At 29.3% G+C, this 22,037-nt stretch overlaps 1 protein-coding gene and 1 long non-coding RNA gene across 4 annotated transcripts; one reads left to right on the top strand and one right to left on the bottom strand.

Annotated features, from left to right (window-relative positions):
- Positions 1-161: 161 nt before the first annotated feature.
- LOC108489273 (reticulon-like protein B16) lies at positions 162-11,243 on the bottom strand. Of its 3 annotated transcripts, XM_017793689.2 has the most exons (6): positions 11,101-11,243; positions 10,121-10,218; positions 2,165-2,345; positions 1,935-2,076; positions 1,175-1,244; positions 162-836 (listed from the first exon to the last, which is right to left on the bottom strand). In XM_017793689.2, the coding sequence occupies exons 2-6, from the start codon at positions 10,209-10,211 to the stop codon at positions 670-672; spliced, it is 651 nt and encodes a 216-aa protein (XP_017649178.1). In that variant the 5' UTR covers positions 10,212-10,218; positions 11,101-11,243; the 3' UTR covers positions 162-669. The 3 variants fall into 3 exon arrangements, with proteins under 3 accessions (XP_017649178.1, XP_017649177.1, XP_052875839.1); XM_017793688.2 differs by lacking the exons at positions 10,121-10,218; positions 11,101-11,243 and adding an exon at positions 3,213-3,591; XM_053019879.1 differs by lacking the exons at positions 10,121-10,218; positions 11,101-11,243 and adding an exon at positions 3,213-3,591 and having other exon boundaries at positions 162-799.
- Positions 8,734-12,613, top strand: LOC128281755 (uncharacterized). Its single transcript, XR_008272018.1, has 3 exons — positions 8,734-9,114; positions 10,003-10,053; positions 12,269-12,613. It is a non-coding gene; the product is annotated as an uncharacterized LOC128281755 (long non-coding RNA).
- Positions 12,614-22,037: the final 9,424 nt, after the last annotated feature.

Genomic DNA, 22,037 nt, shown 5'->3' with positions numbered 1-22,037 from the left:
GTTTTTCGATTGCTAAGTTATGAACAGAATACAGGAGAAAATGCTCACATAAATTCAAGTTTCTTTGATTTTCATCACAATTTTGACCACCTCTGGATCTTCATTTGTGGATAATATGCATAATGCTTACTACTAATTAGCTCAATAAACTAAAATGAAGATTTAGCAGCATTTCTAGAGGGACATTAAGTAACCAGATAAGACTTGAGGAGGCCGAGCACAGTAACCAACCTCAGACAATTTTTTTTACAAGTAAGACATCACTGAAAGACATAAACAAAGCAGACAGTTGCATGCTTTCGAATTTATCAAGTGTAATATTACATCCACAAAGCATCAACCAATGTGCTGTTCTCTTAAGAAGGAAGACAGTCATTACCAGCTGTTATTGATAAATCGGCTCAACCGAACTACTACTAACTAATTCTACAAACCCAACAAATACAGAAAGCTCCAAGCAGACCATAGAGGTTCTTCGAGAATCGATATCAAGAAATGAGTCCTAAGGAAACTCCAGGAATATCATGTCTGCAGAAATCCCTTAACCATCTTTTTTCTTTTCCACTCTAATGTGGAAGCATTTAGCAGACGTTGCAACTTGACAACTTTGCATCAGTAATGAAAAGAGTAAAGCATGTTTACTCATAAGCTCTACGTAAACTGTGAGAATTAGGTGTCTTTATCTTTTGAAAAACTGCGGGGTATTCTGTTCGTCACACTATCATCTACTATCTTGTACTGCTGGGAAAACTTTCGCTGGATCATTCCACAGTATTTATTGACAGGCTCTTCGTATTTGCTGTAGAAGGCAAGAAGAGTAACCGATAAGATGGTTCCTGCCATCGCAAATGACAAAAACATTATATTCAAATGAGTAAATAAGCAAAGAAAGTTCATTAGCAAAATGCCTGCATTTGACAATTGATTGGCATAAAAATGCACAGATATGCTTAATATCCCTAGGTCCTAGAGAGCTTGTGACAAGAATCTTTAATGAACCAAATGCATAGTTGTTTACCAGAAATAAACCAAATGAGATTGTGGCTAAACAACTAAGATAGTTGCATTTAACATTATATCCATCAAACCAATAATAAAAATGACAATAATTAATCATATCCATGAATTAAAACAAAAATGAATATGCATTCAGTTGACAGATTAACATGCTTACCAATATAGGCAAGCGTGAAGAAAGAGCAATAGCTACCAATAGCAGACAAGAGCCACAGACAAGTCACAACCTGCCAAATCAACTACAGGTTAGAAAATTTCGTTAAGCAACAGCCTTCCCAGCCCGTGCCCCAATAAATGAATGGCAGAAGCTGGCAGACTGGAACAGGTCTGGTGATATTGCAAAAGTGGAGTAGAACCCAGGACATTATACAAACACCATGAAGCTCCATATGACATGAAAAAAATAGAGGCCTGAAGCAAACTATTAACACAACATCTTGGCAATAAACACAAAAAGGTCAGAACGAATAGAAGAGTGCTTGCTGGAAGAGCGAGACAGGGTTTTCAAGTTTGAAGTAAGATTTTAAGTTGGAAAATGCCCTTGATCAACCTTTGTTGAGAGAAGACAATAGAGGGAAATGAAGACTACATATTCTTAATTGATTTATTTATTAAAATGCGGGAAAATACTCAACTCCAAAATCCCTAGAATTAAGAGATTTTTGCCCCCAAAAGGAGGAGTCTGTGGAGTTAACTGGAAGGTAAACAGAACGAGCAAAACCACTACTCTTACTTCCCACACCCTTCATTCTAACGACTATTTTTAGTAATAATAGTAAAAAAAGTCACATATCAACTTAATCATAATTCCACTAACAAGACATACAATTCTATTTTAACATTGATTCTTTATCTGTTTGTGCCTGTGTATGTTGCAGCACAGAACATTTAGTTTAAATACAACTGATCTAACTGACCTTGAAAAAAAGCCGAAAATCTTTGCCAAGAGTTATATCATGAGCCATAAGAAGCACGTTATTGATTTTAACACGAAATGACGCTGCAGCGTTGTTAACCATTTCCTCTGACAATTCAAGCTCTGGTAATGATTGTGGTTGTCTGCTTAAATAATATATCGACGTCATTGTCAAAACTGCTTCAGTATTCAAAAGGAAATCAACACATAAAAAGGAAATGTTGGTAATACCTATCTCTGTAAGCAGCATAGTTGGAATGGACAAACAAAATTATAATTAATATCAGCAAGACATCTGAACAAATAGATAAGAATGGTAATCCAGACCACTCAAATATGAGCCAAGCAACAGAAGCAACAACAATGACACCGAGAGAAACACTCCACCGCTTCCACAAGAGTATATCAGCCGCTAGAAACATTGAGAAGCAAAATTAGTTCATATATAACATAAAACAATGCAATAGTATTATAAGGGTGACAAGACATCAAGATAATCTTACAGAAATAATATCATACTACACAACAGGATTTCCCCAACATCACACTAATTAGTAATAGTAATTATATTGGAAGAATGTTGCTGGAGAACTGTTAGAAGCCACAAACTTTCACATATAAAACAGAATAACTAAAGATTCAAGATAAATATTAAATGAGCACAGGTAGAAGGAAACTTGGACTCCAAGAATGTACCCCACCAGGGAAAACTCATTTCGGCTTCTATATATATCAATCCACAAATCAAGTAGATAAGTAGAGTGAAATAAAGGTTGCATGCAAGAATTCAGTGCATAATCAAGATTTGCATGCATCAATTTGATGCATGTCAAAAATTTCAAGGCACCAATCAAGAACTTTCCTCCTTGGCATCATAACTTCTATTTTTCAAACTAACTTCAAGCAAATAGTTTATTCCAGATATGGGATTTGGCTATTTATTGGAACGCATACCAAAACAAAATAAAGCAGTAATAAAGAGGGGAAAAAAAAAAACCTAATCAGATTGTGAGAGTTGCATATCATTTTGCCTAGGCAGTATGCACAAACGAGTAACTACTATAAATAATGAGATATTCCCAAAGCGGAAGTAACCAAAAAAGAAAATTGTCGAGCAAGATTTCAATTGTCATAAAATATCAACGAAACCCAAGAATCACCAATTGACTAAAGAAATTATTTTGATTTCATTCAAAACAGGGGGAAAAGATACAGGTGAAAACGGATGAATAAAATAAAAGATGGGTCTTTTTATTGTTAAAAAAAACACTTTTTTTACCTTTACCACCACCTAGAAACTGGTGAAGAGAACCTTGACGATCAAACAAACGGTAATCATCGGAGGAGGATGTTGAAGAAGTGGAAGGTATTGTCTGATTTCTTGTGTCTTCACCATCAGGGTTACTCGAATTCTCCATGAATTGCGATCAACACCGTTTTGTCAGTTTTTAACTTTGTACCCAGAATGAAAAAGAAAATCACAAAGTTCGAATTTTGCTTAAAGTTTTCCCTCTCTGAAACCAAATTGCAGTGTCCCAGATCTACCACGGAATTGACGAGCAAAGCGGAAACAAAAGTATTTTCTTTCTTCTCTATCTGATTATTGAAATTTGAATATTAAAAATTGGTAACAGTTGAAATACATATGATAGAGGGTGTTTGGCAGTATCAAAACGTGTTATGGTTCCCATTCTAAAAGGTTAAACTGCACAATTGATCCCTTAAAAGTTCACAAGTTTTCATTTTGAGGACCGAAAAATAAAAATTCTATTTTAGGCACCACAGTCAAAAATTATTTTCATTTTAAGCACTATTGTTAAAAACTATTCTCATTTTAGTCACATGGTTCAATATTATTGTACACTTATTTTAGTCACCCAACTTTAATAAATTTTCATTTTAATCATTTATTTCTTTTTTAATTTCTTTTATTTTTTAAAAGAAGGAAAAAAAGCCCTAAGTTTTTACAGATTGTTGAGATGAAACCCTATGTTTGTTCCTCATAACTCAATTCATTATAGAAAAACCCTGGTATTTCCTATAAAACTTTCAATAATTCACTAGAAAAACTCAAGTTTTTCCCTTATTACTAGAAAAATAAAACTAAGATTAATTTTAAAAGAGGAGAAAGGAAACGAAAAGATAAAATATATTTCTGTAAAATTCAAGTTTCCTATAAAAACTCGTATATTCCTGTAAAATCTCAAGTTTTTCTTTTTATTGAAAAAAGTTTAAATTTGATTTCAGAAAATGAAAAAATAAAAGAAATTAAAAAGATAAATGAGTTTTCCTGCAAAGACCTAAGTTTTTCCTCTAGTACAATTTCAACTTTTTCCTTTTATTGAAAAAAAACTAAAACTAATTCTAAAAAAGGAAATAATCTCAAATTTAAAATTTTCAAGTCCTCAAGATATTATGGGAGAGGATTTCAATTAAATAGTTGACTTTTAATACCTAAAAATAATTTATTTTAAAATAATCTCAACATCAATAAATTTTTCATTTCACACATTAAAAGTAATTTTAATCTGAAAACATTTTTGTTAAATGGACATCAACACCAGCAGATGTCATGATCCATTTAGATGCTTCTAGTAAAATCCTAAATCTAAAAGCCTATAAATAATTTATTTTTCTTTTCACACAAAAATATCTTACTTATATAAATAAAATCTTAGTTCGAGTGACATAAATATTGTTGCTGACATCCACCTACTCCTCACATTGGTTTGGAAGGCTGGCTTTATTGACTCTTTCATCCTTTGTCTTGTATTGCTGCTAATTATGTGTTTCTTCAGAACCAACTTTTTGTTGTTGGTTTTTTCGCCTTGTTTGTCCTTAGTCGGTTAAGAATCTTCCAAGCAATGCAACCCATGTTCAACTCACCCAACATGTTAGAGCTTATATCCTCCAACTAATCGGATGTCAAATAAGTCCGACTATTTTGTTGATTGAAATGTACCTCCAATTGTTTATCAATTTTTAAATGACGCAAAAATATAGTTGGGGTTCAATAATCTTGACATTCTTATACAAGACATTTTGCGAGTTCAAAGAATATTTTTACAAGCAAATGAATATTAGGCAAATATTGTGTGGTCTTCTCATGTTAATCAATATTGCATCAAAGTGAATTGTTGGACCAATCGAATGTCACAAGACCTGATAAGTGTGATGTCACTCAATGGTATAGAAGCATATAAATGTAGTGCATGCCTTCCACAAATGACTCTGTTCTACAACAATAGCCACATTATCCTAGTGTACGACACCCACACAAATTGCATACAATCATATAAATATAATTCTAATCATTGAAAGTAATTATATTAATTAAATATGAATATATCAATAATTTACCCATTCAAATGCAAGTTCATCGATTTGTTATCAAATCCAAGTAAAGTTCTTCTCATAATTGATATGATTCAAACGATCGCTAAATTTATTCAGATATTAAATGTAAGTAATATTATAGAATATTTATAATGTAATGCATTCTATAACATAAAATATTACAGTTTTATTATATTTTTACCTTCTCATAATAGGAAAAGTGCACCATTTGGATGAGAGCTAACCACAACAACCACAACCAACCTAACACTTGCAGAAGCAAATTAATAATAACAATTTATTTCATTTATCTCAATCCAAGTTCCTTGCAAAGTATCCAAGTTCCTTGCAAAGTGCTTTGTAGAGGATCGTTACAACTGCTAACCCCAAGTATGTTCTAGTCAAATGAAAATCGCTTATAGTGAGAGATATATGCAATGAGCTAAATTGCTAGACGTGTTTAGCATCAATATTTCTCCAATCATATAAAGCATGTAAGGTATAGCATGCCAATCAATCTCAACCTCATTTGCAGCTAGTGGGAGAAAGCGGATTAGGTTTTTCAACCATATTAGCTTCATCCAACAACCATTGAAATTAGTATTCTTCTTGAAGAATACCTCCGACAATGCAAAGAGTACTCCCTCAAGATTGATGAACTTCTCTTGATACTATAGTTTCATCAATTGAAAGGTCGGATTGTAAAGCTACATCTTTCAATGTTATTGTTGCTTTGCCTTATGAAATTTGAATAGAATGGGTCTTAGGTCTCTATCTTTCTATTAAAATGGTAAAAAAATCTTGCGCACATTAAATGTAGCTTATTTGAGATGTCATATATAAACAAGCACTCTCTAAATGTGAGATGATTCGTCAGTTTGAAACATCAAAATAAATATTATGATGAAACCCACAAAATTAATTTTCAAATCATTAATCAGTAAAAAAAGAATTAATATTTAATTTGTTACAACCTAACCAAATTTTAATAATAAAGTCAACAATTTTTCCTGATTGTGGCAATCAAAGATACATGTCCCTGTAAAGCCATTTTAAAATTTGAAATTTTGGGCTAACTTAAAGGAATTTGGCAGGAATCTGTATGTAGTGGTTTAATAGCCAGAAGAATTAAGTGTTTAAGGTTTTGTGTGAAAAATAAAAGAATGAGAGAAGTATTTATGAGTATGATCTCAACACCCATGATCTTAAGGTTGATGTGAAGCCGAATACATTAACACTATGTTTTGAGGAAATAGAATAATATTTCCCATTATTCATTAAATGGTAAATTATTTTTTTGTTTAGTTGAACGTAATATTAATTCAATAGAATGATTATTACTTGTCTTCTCTTAATAGCTATTATTTGTTCTCACTAAATAATGGTTATTCCATGCATCATTGAATAACAAAAAAAAAAATCAGATTAGCTCTTTAAAACTTGGACATGGAAAATATAAAATAAAATATTTGAAATATTTTAATATAATTTAATATAAAATATTTAATTTCAAATTATAATTTAATATAAAAATAATTATATTAAAATATTATTAAATTATATTTAATAATAATTATATTAAAATATAATTAAATTATTTTTAATAATAATCTTATTAAAATTTAATAACAATAACAATAATCACTTGCCTAACAAAATTCTACTAAGGGTATTCGGTCATTTCAATTTTTTCCTTATACTATTATAACATCATTCTATTTAACCAAACACAAGAATATTATTACAGCTCTATTCCATTACAGTAAACCAAACGTAATATAATTGATTCAAGTTGTTATGAAGCCTGAATTTATGCCAACTAAGAGTGTCGAAGTCCTTTACGAGTTTAAAGTTTTTAAAAAATTAAAAGAATCAACACTCATAAATGTTGAGGTCACATCGTTAAAAAATATATGATACTAATTAATTTTATTTTATTAGTATTTAGAAAAAATATTTCACACACAACCAAAATTATAATGATAACTCAATAAATTTTTTAATATTTTAGTTAATTTTGCTTTTAAAATATTTTAAGTTTTCAATTAAGAAATATTCTAATATCTAAAAAATTTCTTCACTTTATATATATATATTGCCTTTTTATCTTTGAAATTCATTTACTCATGAGAGAAATAAACCCTAAATTGTTCCAATTTTACTCAAACTATTTTCAAAAAGGTTATTCAGTTTCTACTTTCTACTGCGCCTTTGCTTTCAAGGTATCTCAAATTGTGAATTATAAATTATTAGGTAAAGCACGTAGGTCACTTTAAAATAATATTATTTTTATTTTGATCATTCTAATTTTTTATTAATTTAGTCATTTTAATTAAGATAATTGTTTTAATTGGTCAAAACTATAAAAGATTTTGTTAATTCATTAACAGATTACTAACTTGTCATCTTTTTTACTTTTGACTAAAGCTAGGACCTTTCTGTAATTAGTCCAAAATATTTTTTTTAAATATAATTAGAGTAGTTGCAGAGAGGTCATTAACTTTAGTTAAAAAATTTATGACAGCAATCTATTAGTAGATTAGCAAAATTTTTAACGATAATAACTAATTCAAATAATTATATTAATTAAAGTAATTAAATTAACAAAAAGTTAGAATAACTAAAATAAAAACAATACTATTTTAGAGTTGGTGCCTAAATTATTACATTGAACCTAGTTTTCTCGGTGATGGCATGCATTGTATTTGTTAGAAAAAAAAATAACAAATAATTTTGTTGGTGTAGCTGATTTTTGACCTAGGGTAGACACCCGTATTTGAAGCAGTTGGCTTTTGGCCCCAAAATACCCCAAAATTTGTTTTGTACAATCTATAATTTAGGCTTCCTTTAGATTCATATCGCATACAGTGCGTTAAAAATTTTGTGTTGAAAAATCAATCTCACTACACCACAGTGCATTGGGATGCTGTTTGGAATAAATTGCAGTGCACAAACATGCTGCACTGGATATGAAAATTTTGACTGGTGCTAAAAGCTCCAGTCAACCCACTGAGGGCAATAGGTAATTTTAAAAGACAAAATACCTATGCTTTTATTTATTATTTTAAATTGATTAAAATATTTATAATAAAATATTTTATCAAATATTTATTATTTTTCTATTTTATCATTTTATTTAATAAATAATTTAAATTGATTATATAATTTATTAAAATATTTATAATAAAATATTGAAAGATAAATTTTAATATTTTATTAAATGAATTTATAAATTCATATATTTTAATAATTTTAGAAAAGTAAAATAATTTAAAACTTCTATTATATATCAATTCTAATCTAATGTTCTTAATAGTCTTTTTTTATTCTCACATCACCGCTATAGCTGCATTTGAATCCAAACACACACTCTACCATTGTTTCTGATCTCACTGCTACAGTATCTAATCTCACCGCCACCGCTGTTTTTAACCTCACCGGAGGTAAACACACCGCCCATCCAAACTAAAGCCTCCTTTGGTTTACCAGTGAAGACCAGTGTAGTGCAATGAGGGATAGTAAACTCACTGGTATGCTGTTTGGTTCAACAGCACAGTGCAGTGAAAACTTATTTCAGCCACACTGATATGCTGAAAACAGGCTGGAGGATTCAGCTGCAGTGAAAGCCAGTATAATTGTAGGTATTTTTTTGAGACAAACATACCCATACTTTTATTTATTATTTTACCATTTTAGCCTTAAAACTTAAATTAATTTCTTCCGCAACCACAGTTATTTTCAGATTTGGAAACGGAACAGCCATTTCCTTTTTCATATTTGAGAAGTAAAACACTAATTTCTTCCCTCTTTTTTGCTTTGTTCTTGATTGTGGCTGCTTTTTGAAGGTATTTTCATTAATTTCTTGTTATCTCTAGTTCTGGCTTCTTCTACTCTTCTTTGTCATAGTTGTTATTATTATTACTATTATTTTTGAGAACGAAACAACCATTTTCTTTTGCTTTGTTCTTGGTTTAGCAATGTTTTAACACTGATTTCTCCCCTCTTTTTTGCTTTGTTCTCGGTTGTGGCTGAGGTATTTTCATTAATTTCTTATTATCTCTAGTTTTGGCTTCTTCTACTCTTCTTTGTCGCAGTTGTTAGTCCTTTTGACTATTGATGTTAAAGCAGTAGATTAATGATTTAATGTTTTAGAAGTGTATTTGGTTAATTTTTTGTCTGTTTGCTGAGAAATGTGAGCTTAAAAAAAGAACTTTTACCATTTCTATTTTGTTATTATTGCACTCAAATTTAAAACCCTGAACAGCAAAAAATGAGCTTAGTTGAATTTGGAGAATTGAAAAGAAAATAGACTTCGGCCTTGATGGGGTTGAGTTTTTGGAAGTACATACAAATAATTCTTTGTTTGTTTGCTAATAAATATGAGGAAAAGCAAGATGAACTTTTCCCATTTCTGTTTTCTTCATATGAGCCTATTTTGATTTTCTTTGGGACTTAAATTTGAAGTCCTAAACACCAAAACTAAACTTAGTTGAATTTGGTTAATTAAAAAAATATATGGGAACTGAAAAAAAAACAAGTCCTTGTTGTGTTGATGGGATTGAGTTTTTAGAAGTGCATTGGGATAAATTCTTTGTTTGTTTGCTATGAAAAGTGAGAAGAAAATGAACCTTACAATTATATAAATTCTTTGTTCGTTTGTTATGAAATGTGAGAAAAAAAAGTGAGCTTAGTTCAACATTCAATATTCTGTTCTTATGATTTGTGTCTTGCAGGTTGGAGGCTCTGAGGTGCCTACTTCATTTGTTAGTGTGGAAGCAGGCAAGGTATGTATTTGAAATAGTGAAACTTGTTTAAAATCATGTAACTGCGAGGAAAATTGTAAAATCTTACCTACAAGTTTGATGTCTGTGTTATCAACCAACCATTGTGCCCCATCTTTCTTAAATCCTGTGAAGTCTGAAGTAAACTCTATTTTATGCATCAGCCTCCTGAAAATGAAAACATATCAACAATTTTAAGCCATTTCTGTAGAACAAAACAAAAGTCAATCCTATCAAGTAGTATCAGCATTATTAAAGACATCTGATATTGTCATGCTTCAAAAATACTCTTGATAGGAGCCCACTCAACTATATTCGCTTCATGCATATGTAAATGCAGACAAATGAAAGTCATTACTCCGAAACAAAAGTCATTTCACATGCATAGTTCATGCTTTTCTAAGCTGATCATGCTAACTTTCATAAGCCGAAACACTAGTAAAAGTCATTACTCCAGCACTTTCAATTCACATTTACAATCAGTAATCCAAATATACCACATCTAGAACAATTTATCAATTTAAATTATATTCAACAAGTACTATTAAAATTTTAAATCTGAAACTAAGAAGGAACAAAGATTTTTATTACAGAGAGATAAAAAAAAACAAAAGGAAAAAGAGAAGAGAGTGGAAGGTCAAACTTTATCAATGGCATGGGTTCTTAAAAAATTATTTGATAACAAAGTAGTTTCTTTTTATTGGGAAATCTGGGTATTCTTTCTCAAGTTTGCTGAGAGAGAAAGAAATGGTAGTAAGTTTTTTTTTCTTTTAACTTTATTGTGTTTTGGTTTAGTTTACAATACTTTTATGTTTGTTTCCCGAGAAAATTTCAAATAAGCTGAGAATTATGAAATTTATTTTATCAAAAACTCTTGTTCTTATTATTTATATCTAAATTTCTATCATAAAAACTCAAATTCCATAGCTTTCTAAACCATAGCAGATTATCAATTAGTCACTATAACAAAAATTATCAAGTGGGTTTTGAAGAGAATTAAGCAAGGAGTTCAAAACTACTAAAATGTAACAAAATTAACTAGAAATTCACCTTGAATTTTGATCTCAAATTGCCGAAATTTCAAAGCTTTTCTTCTCCAACATTCGGCTCCCCAAAAGATGAACATGCAAGCAATAACATTTTTGTGTTTTGTTTTATCAATATTTGAGTTATTACTAATTTACTATATTAGCCTTTCTAATTGATTTTAAACCGGCACATATAGCATGGACATATACGGCACTCATCAAATTAAAAGGGTTATTTGCCAATTAAGTACTTAAAATCAATCTTCACTAATAATTTCATCTTAACAATCTCCAAATTACCGTCTATGCTTTTGTCTAAGGTTAATTTACAACATAAGCACTCAAAGTTATAAAACCAATCCAACATGGCTTTCTAATTTTTATGTTTTATAATACTTACAATAATAATTATCTTACCAAAATAACCTTAAATAACATATAAAAAAAATCATGCATAATGCCATTTAAATTATTATTCTACCGTCCATTACAACTAAATGGTTTAATAACCATGCAAACACTTTAATTAATAAAACCACATACAATTCGATCCTATTAAAACTGCCCTCAATATTTTCATAATTTGCAATCATATCCTTTTTAATTAATTAAGCACACAAACCTTAAAATTTAAACACGAGTTACCTATCAGTGTTAAGTGTTTTAAAAAGCACACGATGTACTCCTCTGGTAATTTCTTAGAATTATTGAGTTCTGACCTCTAAGGGCATTGCAGGTTCTGTCACTATATGATATCTGAAGATGAAATGAAATGTTATGATTTTATTAAAAAATATTAAAATTTAAATCTAATAATATTTGCAATTAATTTTTATCAAATTAACCCTAAAACTTGAATTACATACTAAAAAGTTGGTACTGCTACATTAAAAAAAGTCAAACTTAGGTACCAAATGATATATTAAGTCTAAAATTTATTTCCAAAACAAGTTATGTAGTACAATTAGTGTTTGTTTAATTTTATGAAGCATATGATAATCAATTATCCTTTCTATATCCTCATAATTGTTTACCATGGATCTTTGAGAATTTTTCTTTACTGTTCATCTTATGGTTTTCATCTTTTTGTTATGTGTTATTCTTAATTTTTTTATGAAACTATATTATTATATCTAATTATATATTTATGGTTTTATGTCGGTTGACATTTAAAATCAAAATAATAATAGATGGTAAAGACATGAAAATTTGTGGAGGGAGATAGTACCTTAGCAACAAAAGTTGTTTGGGATGATGAGCTGACGTTGATATTTTATGAGCTTTGCGTGAATGAAGTCAATGCTGGTAATAGACCAACAACTCATCTAAACTCAAAAGGATGGGAAAATGTCGTTGCTCTTTTTCAAGCAAAAACACAAAAAAAAATTATGAAAAACCTCAATTGAAAAACAAGTGGGATACATTAAAAAAGGAATGGAGGTTATGGAGGGAGTTGCTTAAGGAATCTATAGGTATTGGATGGTGTCCATCTAAAAAGACGGTCGATGCGACCGAAGAATGGTGGGCTGAAAAAATACAGGTTAGTGTTAACTTTATCATTATTTTAAAGCATAAAGTTTAGTGAAATTAATAATTTACAAATATAAATATCTGAGTATAACATTTAAACTTTTATGTAGGAAAATCCTGATTTTAAAGGATTTAAGAAGAAAGGAATTGAACCACAATTGAATGATTTAATGTGGCAAATGTTTGGTGGCATTGTAGCCACTGGAGAGAATGCATGGGCACCTTCGTCTGGTGTTCTTCCAAGTGGAGTTCTTATGGGAGATGATACACCTAATGAGGGATTTGGTGATTCAGATAAAAATAGTAATGAGAATGAAAGTATCCTTTCTAATGAGGTACCATCAAACCCTCCTCGTGAAACTCCTAATCGAAGAAAGGAAACACTTGGGGTTGTACACGGTAAAGGAAAAAAAATCAAGTTCAAGTAGAAAATCATCAAGAGATTCATTGGCTACTCATATTGAGAAATTGTGTGAGAGTATGGCTAGTCCAAGGAAGTCAGTGAATGAAATTGTTTTTCCTCACTCTGAATATACTATTTCAAATGCAATGGATGCTTTGCGTGATTTGGGAGATGAAATTCCAAAAAAAGATGAACTGTACTATTTTGCCATCAAAATATTCCAAATACCGGTGAAACGAGAAGTGTTTTTGAACTTAGATCCAGATGTTAGGGTTTGGTGGTTTCGACGTGAGTATGCTGAACAAAATCCAATTGCATCATTTTCATCCTTGGTAGCAACATCCTCCTTTCCCTTCCAACCATACCATCCATCACCTCCACCATAAGCTCCTTAGAATTATTATTGTAATATAACTATGCTACTTTTTATATGTAAAACTAATGTATGATCTACTTTTCATATGCAAAACTAATGTATGATCTACTTTTTATATGTGAACCGAATGTATGATATACTTTTTATATGCAAAACTAATGTATGATCTACTTTTTATAGGTAAACCTAATGTATGATATTTTTTATGTTTGGTATTTTTAGCTATGCTTTTATTCAATTTTTATGTTGTATAGAATGTCACAAGTTATTAATTTATTTTCATTTGATTACTTTTTCAGGTTATGGATGAATTTAACAATATGTATAATAGTTTCTATATGAATTATGATACCCTTGAATTAAGTGAAGAAGCTCAACGAAGAATAGCCACAATTGTTACACAAGTTGAGCACAACAATTATCATGAAGAGAAGAACAAGTGTTAAGTAGTGTATTGCTACACCATGAAACTTATTTCACTAAGCAACCGTGTATGGATTCAAATTATACAGGTCAAATGTGGGTGGACGAAATATCAAATGGGCATGATGATCGTTGCATGAATAGTTTTAGGATGCCAAAAAATATATTTCACAGCTTGTTGCATGATTTGCAAACCAATTATGGCTTAAAGCATGGGAATGTATCTGCGATGGAGAAGTTAGCATTATCATTGTATATTCTTGGAAATAGAGAATCAAATTCAAATGCGTGAACGATTTCAACGATCCGGGAAACTGTTAGTCAATTTTTACTTGATATGTTACATATATTTGCTCGAATGGGAATAGACACGATTAAACCCATCAAGGTCAATTCGAGGAAGTACCGAACCATATTCGACACGATACAAGATATTGGCCTCACTTTAAGGTAAAATTTACACAATCTTTATATTTTTAAAATATAAATTATTTCTAACTTTTATCTCATTACTTGTATTTATTTTAAAGGATTGTATAGGGGCCATAGATGGAACACACATAAAAGCATACATTTCGCCTTCTTGTCAAATACCTTATATCGGACGGAAAGGTGAACCAACTCAAAATATTATGGCAGTTTGTGACTTCAACATGTGCTTTATTTTTGCATTTCCTGGTTGGGAAGGAACAATACATGACAGTAGTATTTTTTTGCAAGCACTTAGAAAACAAGAGTTAAAGTTTCCACACCCTCCACCAAAGTTGAACTTTAATTTTTTAATTAATCTTTACATAAAAACAATATTAAAATTTTTAATTTTTTTAAACTTGATATTATGTTTTACTTTTTGTAGGAAAATATTATCTTGTGGATTCGAGTTATCCACAAATGGTGGGTTTTCTAGGTCCATATAGGGGGAACGATATCATTTACCTGACTTTCATCGAAGTAATCATCGAGCATCTAGAAAAAAAGAAATTTTTAATCATGCCCATTCTTCGTTACGCTCTGTGATTGAACGAACATTTGGAGTGTGGCAAAAAAAAATGGCCAATATTAAGAGATATTCCAAGCTATTCATTCGACAAGCGAATTTTAATAGTTATTGCAACAATGGTTTTGCATAATTATATTCGAAGACATGCTTGGTCAAATGATGAGGATTTGCGACAATTTGAAAATATACCCGATATGCCAATCTCTTCAGGCCATTTTGATAGAGGTGAATCGAGTTCTTCTAACAGTGAAAGTGACCTTGAAATTGCAATGTTAAGGGAAACCATTGCAAATAGTTTAATGAATCAATATTTGTAAAAATAATTTTGTATCATAACCTAATTTCTAGTAATAATGAAACTTGTTGTCTTATGTTACTCTATATATATATATATATTTATTTATTTATTAAAAAATCATTCGTTTAGATACTTCAAAATTTGATCCAAGTATAATGTTACTATTTACGAAAATAATATTTATCATTGTTATAAAAGAATATTTAACTATAAAAATTAAAATTATTATCATTTGATCTAAAAATAATTTAAATTGATTATATAATTCATTAAAATATTTATAATAAAATATTGGAAGATAAATTTTAATATTTTATTAAATGAATTTATAAATTTACATATTTTAATAATTTTATATAAGTAAAATAATTTAAAAACTTCTATTATATATCAATTCTAATCTGATGTTCTTAATAGTCATTTTTTTATTTTCACCTCACTGCTACAGCTGCATTTGAATCCAAACACACACTCCACAGCTGTTTCTAATCTCACCGCTATAGTATCCAATCTCACCGCTACAGTAACCAATCTCACCGCCACCGCTGTTCTTAACCTCACCGGAGGTAAACACACCGCCCATCCAAACTAAGCCTAAGCCTTAGCCAACTTATATGATTAGCTACTAATTTGATATATATCACTTTAATCCTATAATAATTAGTATGATATACTCACATTTTACGCTAGATTGATTATAGAGTAAAAATTTAAAAATTAAATATATTTAAAGTAAAGTTTTTAGAACTAAAATGGTGGTTGAACTGATTAAACTATTGGTTCATATGATTCAATTAAATGAATCATTAAAAACATAAAAATAAAATTATTTTAAAAACTAAAAAATGGTTCAATTAGCATTTTAGTCTAGTTCTATTAACTTGTACCAACTCATAAGTCAATCAGTTTGTTGCCTCTTTTCGGACTGGTACCTCGAACAGTTCAATCGATTCAAATAACTATGACTCTAAGTTTTTACACTTTGTAAATTTAGAATTTAGTCCACTTTTATTTTTAATAATTTAATTTCTCAATTTTATAGATTTAAAATTTTACTTTTAAATTATATACAATCACGTAATATTTTAATTGAAAAGCTAATGATATTAATTATTTAAATTAATTAATAAAATTATAAAAATCAAATTATATTAGAAATAAAACTACAAGAGCTAGATATCAAATTTAAACATGTCAAAAGAATTAAAAGTGAAATTTAATTATTTTTTATAAAATGAAAAATTTGCTAGTATGTGCCACGTGTCTTAAGACAAAAAGTTCCTTTGGACATTCGTAGGTATAGATTTGACTTTTCTTAACGTTTAGAATGTCTACCAATAATAAATACAAACCACCACCAACAAGAAACCATACAAAAAGATACATACATACATATATATATATATATATATATATATGTTGGTATAACCGGTTAGAAAGTTATAGGAATATATTTTCGTAATTAAAGTTCCGTTTGTTTCATTAAAAATAAGTTTCGGAAAATGATTTCTGGAAAATGATTTACTTTTCTAAAAAAGCTAATATTTTCTGATGTTTGGAGGAATCTGTGTAAAATATTTTATGTTGTTTAGTAGATTTCTTAAAATATTTCATAAAAGTTGTTTTCAATTAATCAAACATTCATTTGAGATTTTCTTATTTTTCATTGTTTAATTGAATTTATTTTATCTATAATTTTATATTTTACATTGTTTTTGCATATATTAAAAATATTATGTTAAATTCAGTTCATTACAACATCTTTTTTAATTACATGACTACTAAGTGAATATTTTTATTTAAAATGTGGCATCAACAAAATTGACAAAAAATTAACAATGTCAACAATTAGACTTGATTTTCAAATTTAAAAAGTAAAAGAACTAAATTCTTGAAAATAAAAGTATAAAGACTAAATTACAAATCTATGAAGTGTACATAGACTTGTGACATATTTTAACCTTTATACTACAAAACATTTATTGTTAATATATTTATAATTGTAATAAATATTTATTATTAAAATATTAATGTTGAATATTTTCAATAATATGTGAATAATATTATTTAAAATTATTATTTTTAAAATTTATTATTAAAATAAAATTGAAATATTAAATAATTTATTATTTTAATAATTTATATTTATTATATGACTAAATATAAATAATTAAATATGTATGTTTAATAATATTGAAAAATATAATATTTTAAATATTTTAAAAACAAAAATAAAATTTATTATCAATATAATAATATTAAGCTTGATTTAAGTTAATTTTATATAAAAATAAAATTATCTATAGATGAGCTCTTTTACGGAAAATGACTTACGCTTTTAAAAATGATAAGTCATTTTACAGGAAAAATGGCTTATTTTACCTTGACCTGTAAGTCATTTTCCATTGACCAAACTATTTTCTGTGAAACAAACACAGGAAAATGCAGAATATATTTTCCGTAAAACCTTTTACATGTAAACAAACGGACCCTAAAATAAGTAATTTTTTTTAAGATTATTCTAATATTGTCACTTAAAAATAAAAAATTATACGTATGGTAGGATTTGAACCCACACCAATTGTATTAGTAAAACTTTGTTTTGATATTTTTATATATTTTAAATTTATTATGCACACTTTATTACCTCCATCATTGTATGTATTAACAATGTATTTGATTGAGTTAATGTCACAAGTTAACTCAGCGTCGACTCAAGATTGATGACAACACCATGATAAATAATTTAATCTTTTCTTTCATTTTAATATCGTAAATATTTTATTTTTATTAATTTGTTTTAAACAATACGTGTAACAATTTGAAAGTCAAAGGTGTCAGAAAATACAGTTTTAAGACCCTATTAGTGTAAATCAAGCTTGTAAATATTTTTATTAAATATGTATGGAGTTATCGTGTAGGTGAATTAAAATTTGGATAGATAATTTAGTCAAATTAAGGCTTAATTAAGGTTCAGGGACTAAATCATAAAGTCCAATTGTTAGAGATTTTAATAAGGAAACGAATTGAGGACCTAAATTGTAGTTAATCTAAAGCTCAAAATAGTAAATATACCATGTCTAAATGTTAGTAAGTGGACGGTATGATGATGATGGTAATTAAATTAAATTAAGTAATATAATTATATTATAATTAAACTAACCTTATAAAACAACAATTGTGGATGGAAAGAGAAGCTTTCATCTTCTCAAACCAGCCATAGACCGAAACTAGAAGGGGTTAACGCCATTATTGATTTTGTAAGAGTTTAGCTCAAATTACAAGTAAGTCCTTAGTTATTTTGTTGTAATTTTTTATGTTTTTGAGATTATGAAAGCTTAAACTAGCTAGCCCAAGTATTAATTTGTAAAATTGTTAAAGTTTTGAAAATTTCTATAGTTGATAATTGAAAGTTTTAGGTGTTAAATTGATAGATTCTAAACTTATATGTGAAAAAGGGACTAAATTGTTAAGTTAATTGATAGTTTCGTACGTTAGGGACTAAATTTAATAAATTGTAAATTTTACTCTAGAAATAAGAAATAGGAGGTCCCTAATGGATTATTGTGAAATTAGATTTCAAATTGAAATTTTTAATTGAAAGTTATACTAGTCCCGGTTTTAGGGACTAAATTGAATAAAATGTAATGTTTGTATAAAATAATGATTGAATATGAATTGGATTAAATTTTTATGGCATCGTATGTTTATGTTAATCTGTGGCTAACGTCGATCCGGATTCCTCGAGAGGGAAGGGAAAAGCTAAAGTTGTCGACAAATAACTCGGAATTTACAGTTTGTATTTCTTTTCTTCAACTCATTTAAATTGCTGTATATTGTTATTTCTTAGCATGATAAAATATTGAATTTAGTTGTAATAGATTAGTTAAATAAAATTGATATAAAAATGTTGATTTTCAAAAGAAAGGACTAAATTGAAAAGGATAACAATTAGTGTCATTGGAAAGAAGTATGAAATTGGCTTTGGACTGGATTGAAACTTGTTATGTTAAGCGGTAAATTGATGAGTTGAACTATGAATTGGGATTGATTGGGTGAGAATTGAAATCTTATGGAAATTTAAAAATTTGTTGTTTAGTCAATGTGCATGTCAAACTTCGGTATATTCGAAGAGGCATTGGGTGCCAAATACCTCAATGAGTGTTAGGCACAATTAAATAACTTTGATTTATCCGATGAGGCACTAGGTGCCAAATACATTGATAAGCGTTGGGTGTAATTGAATAACTTCAGTTTATTCAATGAGGCACCAATAATTTCAGTTTATCCGATGAGGCACTGGGTGCCAAATACATCGATGAGTGTTGGGTGCAATTGACTTACTTCGATTTATCCGATGATGCACTTGGTGCCAAATACATCAATCAGCGTTGGGTGCAATTAAATTACTTCGATATATCTGATGAGACACTGGGTGCCAAATATATCGATAAGCACTGAACTCAAACTATTAATTTGTAAAACTAGTTGAGAATCGAGATATGGTAAGCTAATCCAGTAAGTTGGTGAATTGATTAACAACATTTGTTTAAACGAATCAATAGGACATAATGATACATTTAGTGAGCTGTTAAGATTTGGAGAAATCATTGAATGTATTATTTATCTTGCTTTTATTAATTATTGAATTATAGAAATATCAATGAGTAGATTACTTAGCGTTCAATTTATTTCCATGCGATGCTTAGGTTTCGAACGTGATCCTTTTATTGATGTCAGGATTCAGCCATAATCCTAGACTCCTCAAAGTTGGTGAAAAATTCTTTTTTAGTCTTATGGCATGTACTTAAGAGAGTCCTTTATGTGTTGCTAATTTGAAAGTTAATTTTGGAGGTTGATAATGGTATGAAACATAGGTGTATAAATAAATGTTTTGGCTACATAATGAATCATATTTGTGAGTCTTCATGAATGATAGTTGATAGTACTATGGTATGTTTTGAGCCTATGGATAGTAATGTATGATGTATTGATTGAATAGTTTTAATGTATGGAGAAGTAGTTATGTTCTAATATGTTGTTCGATGTGTTTTTGGTGCCAAATTAATACATGCTGATTTGGTCGTTTATGAAAATGGTTAAACAACAAAATGGTTGCATTTTGACTAGTTTTCTGCTTGTTTTAAATGTGTTTAATCGTATCTTTTGAATCAAAATTTGGTTGGGCATGAAATGGGCACTAAATGGAAGTTTTTGATCATTTTGGTACTAAGGTATCGATACCCAAAATTTGGTTGGGAATGAAATAGGCACTAAATGGAAGTTTTTGATCATTTTGGTACTAAGGTATCGATGCCCTGATAAAGATATTGGTACTTAACGTTTTAGTTCAATTAGATTTTTAAATAGAATGCAAAAATGGTATCGGTACTAGATTAAGGTATCGATACTTTATATCAAGGTGCCAATACTTCAAAATGGTATCGATATATTTGTCTTTTGACTAACTTTTATAAAAGAAAAAAAATCATAAAATAGTATCGATAGTATTGTTTTAAAATTTATAATTATAAAACCCATACCTAAAAGTATTATCAAGTCATAATTTTATGTTGAATTGTTTTCTTCGTCTGATAGGGTTTTTCCTTTAGCAAGTTTCAGGTTTTTTCTTCATGTGCTAAAGGTATGTCTTTCTTTCTTGGTTTTCAAATTGTGTTATTTGTGTGGATCTATTTGATTTGATTTTTTTTTCTTAGGTAATGGAGGCAGAACTTGCAAATTTAAACATTGATGATGATGAAGAGGATCCAATAACTTGTGAGAAGGTTCAAGTTGCAATAGAGGATAATTATCAGTTCTGTTTGGTAGGAAGAGCTATAATGGATTGTGTGGTTCGATTTCCCTCTCCGAAAAGAACTTTGGCAGATTTATGGCACCCACTGGGAGGAGTTATAATTTTGGATTTAGGGGAAAAATGTATTTATTCCGTTTTTCTATGAAGTAGATATAAAAAAGGTGTTAGCTGGCATACCTTGGTCTTTCAATAGGCATATTATTGTTTTTCATCGATTGATTAGAGGGGAAGATCCATTGAGAGTCTCATTTGTTTTTACTAATTTTTAGGTCCAAGTTCACAATCTTTCTTTTAAGTTTATATCAGAGGTTTTGGCAAGACAACTAGGTGATTTTATTGGACAATTTTTATAATATAATGTTGTATTGATTACAATGAGGGAATAGAGATTTATGAGATTTAGAGTCAAAGTTGATGTCAGACTTGCTTTGAAACGTAAAAAAAAAATTGAAATTGGGCAAGGGCGAGAAGGATAGGCCTTCTTTCAATATGAACGATTAACGTTGTTCTACTACTTATGTGGAAAATTAGGACATAGGGAAGGTTTTTGCCCAATACAAATGACAATTGGGGTGCATGAAGTTAAGTTTGAGTGGGATTTATCGTTAAAGGTGTTGTCAAGGAATGAACGTTTAATTGGAAGTAAGTGGTTGAGAGAGGATGTGACGTGTGATTTTCAAGGGGCCACTATTTCTTTAACCATGAATGTGGATGAACGAAATAAAAAATGTACAAGAAGAGTTGCAGTTGGTTTAAAAGCACGTAGAAGTGACCAAAGGGAGGAAATAATGTAGAATAAGGCAATTGCGATTTGTGAGGGGAAGAAAAGACAAAGAACAAAGGAAGAAATTGCAATAGGGCCATCTATTAGTACAATGGTTGAATTCATTGAGAGATCGGTAGCCGTTACTAAGTGTGCTGACTGGGAGCAATAAAAATATTAAGTTGGAACGTTTGTGGTTTGGGCAACCATGAGCGATAAATCGCCTTAAAAATAAGGTGAGGCATGTTTTGCCCCAAATTTTGTTTCTAATTGAAACAAAATTAAGTGAAAAAAGAATGGAAAAGGTTTGAATGAAGTACAGTTTTAATAATGGAATTGATGTGGGAGCGA

Source organism: Gossypium arboreum, chromosome 10 (assembly GCF_025698485.1).
Source record: "Gossypium arboreum isolate Shixiya-1 chromosome 10, ASM2569848v2, whole genome shotgun sequence".
Classification (NCBI taxonomy): Eukaryota; Viridiplantae; Streptophyta; class Magnoliopsida; order Malvales; family Malvaceae; genus Gossypium; species Gossypium arboreum.
The sequence above is the reverse complement of the archived record's forward strand: the minus strand, read 5'-3'. Positions and strand labels throughout refer to the sequence as shown.

Bases quoted from the DNA above. Each gene is read 5' to 3' on its own strand.
- LOC108489273 (XM_017793688.2), bottom strand. From the start codon at position 3,351: ATGGAGAATTCGAGTAACCCTGATGGTGAAGACACAAGAAATCAGACA. The intron at 2,346-3,212 runs GTAAAAAAAGTG...CAATGTTTCTAG, and splicing joins GTTTCTAGGTGGTGGTAAAG to CGGCTGATATACTCTTGTGG. The intron at 2,077-2,164 runs GTATTACCAACA...TTATTTAAGCAG, and splicing joins TATGCTGCTTACAGAGATAG to ACAACCACAATCATTACCAG.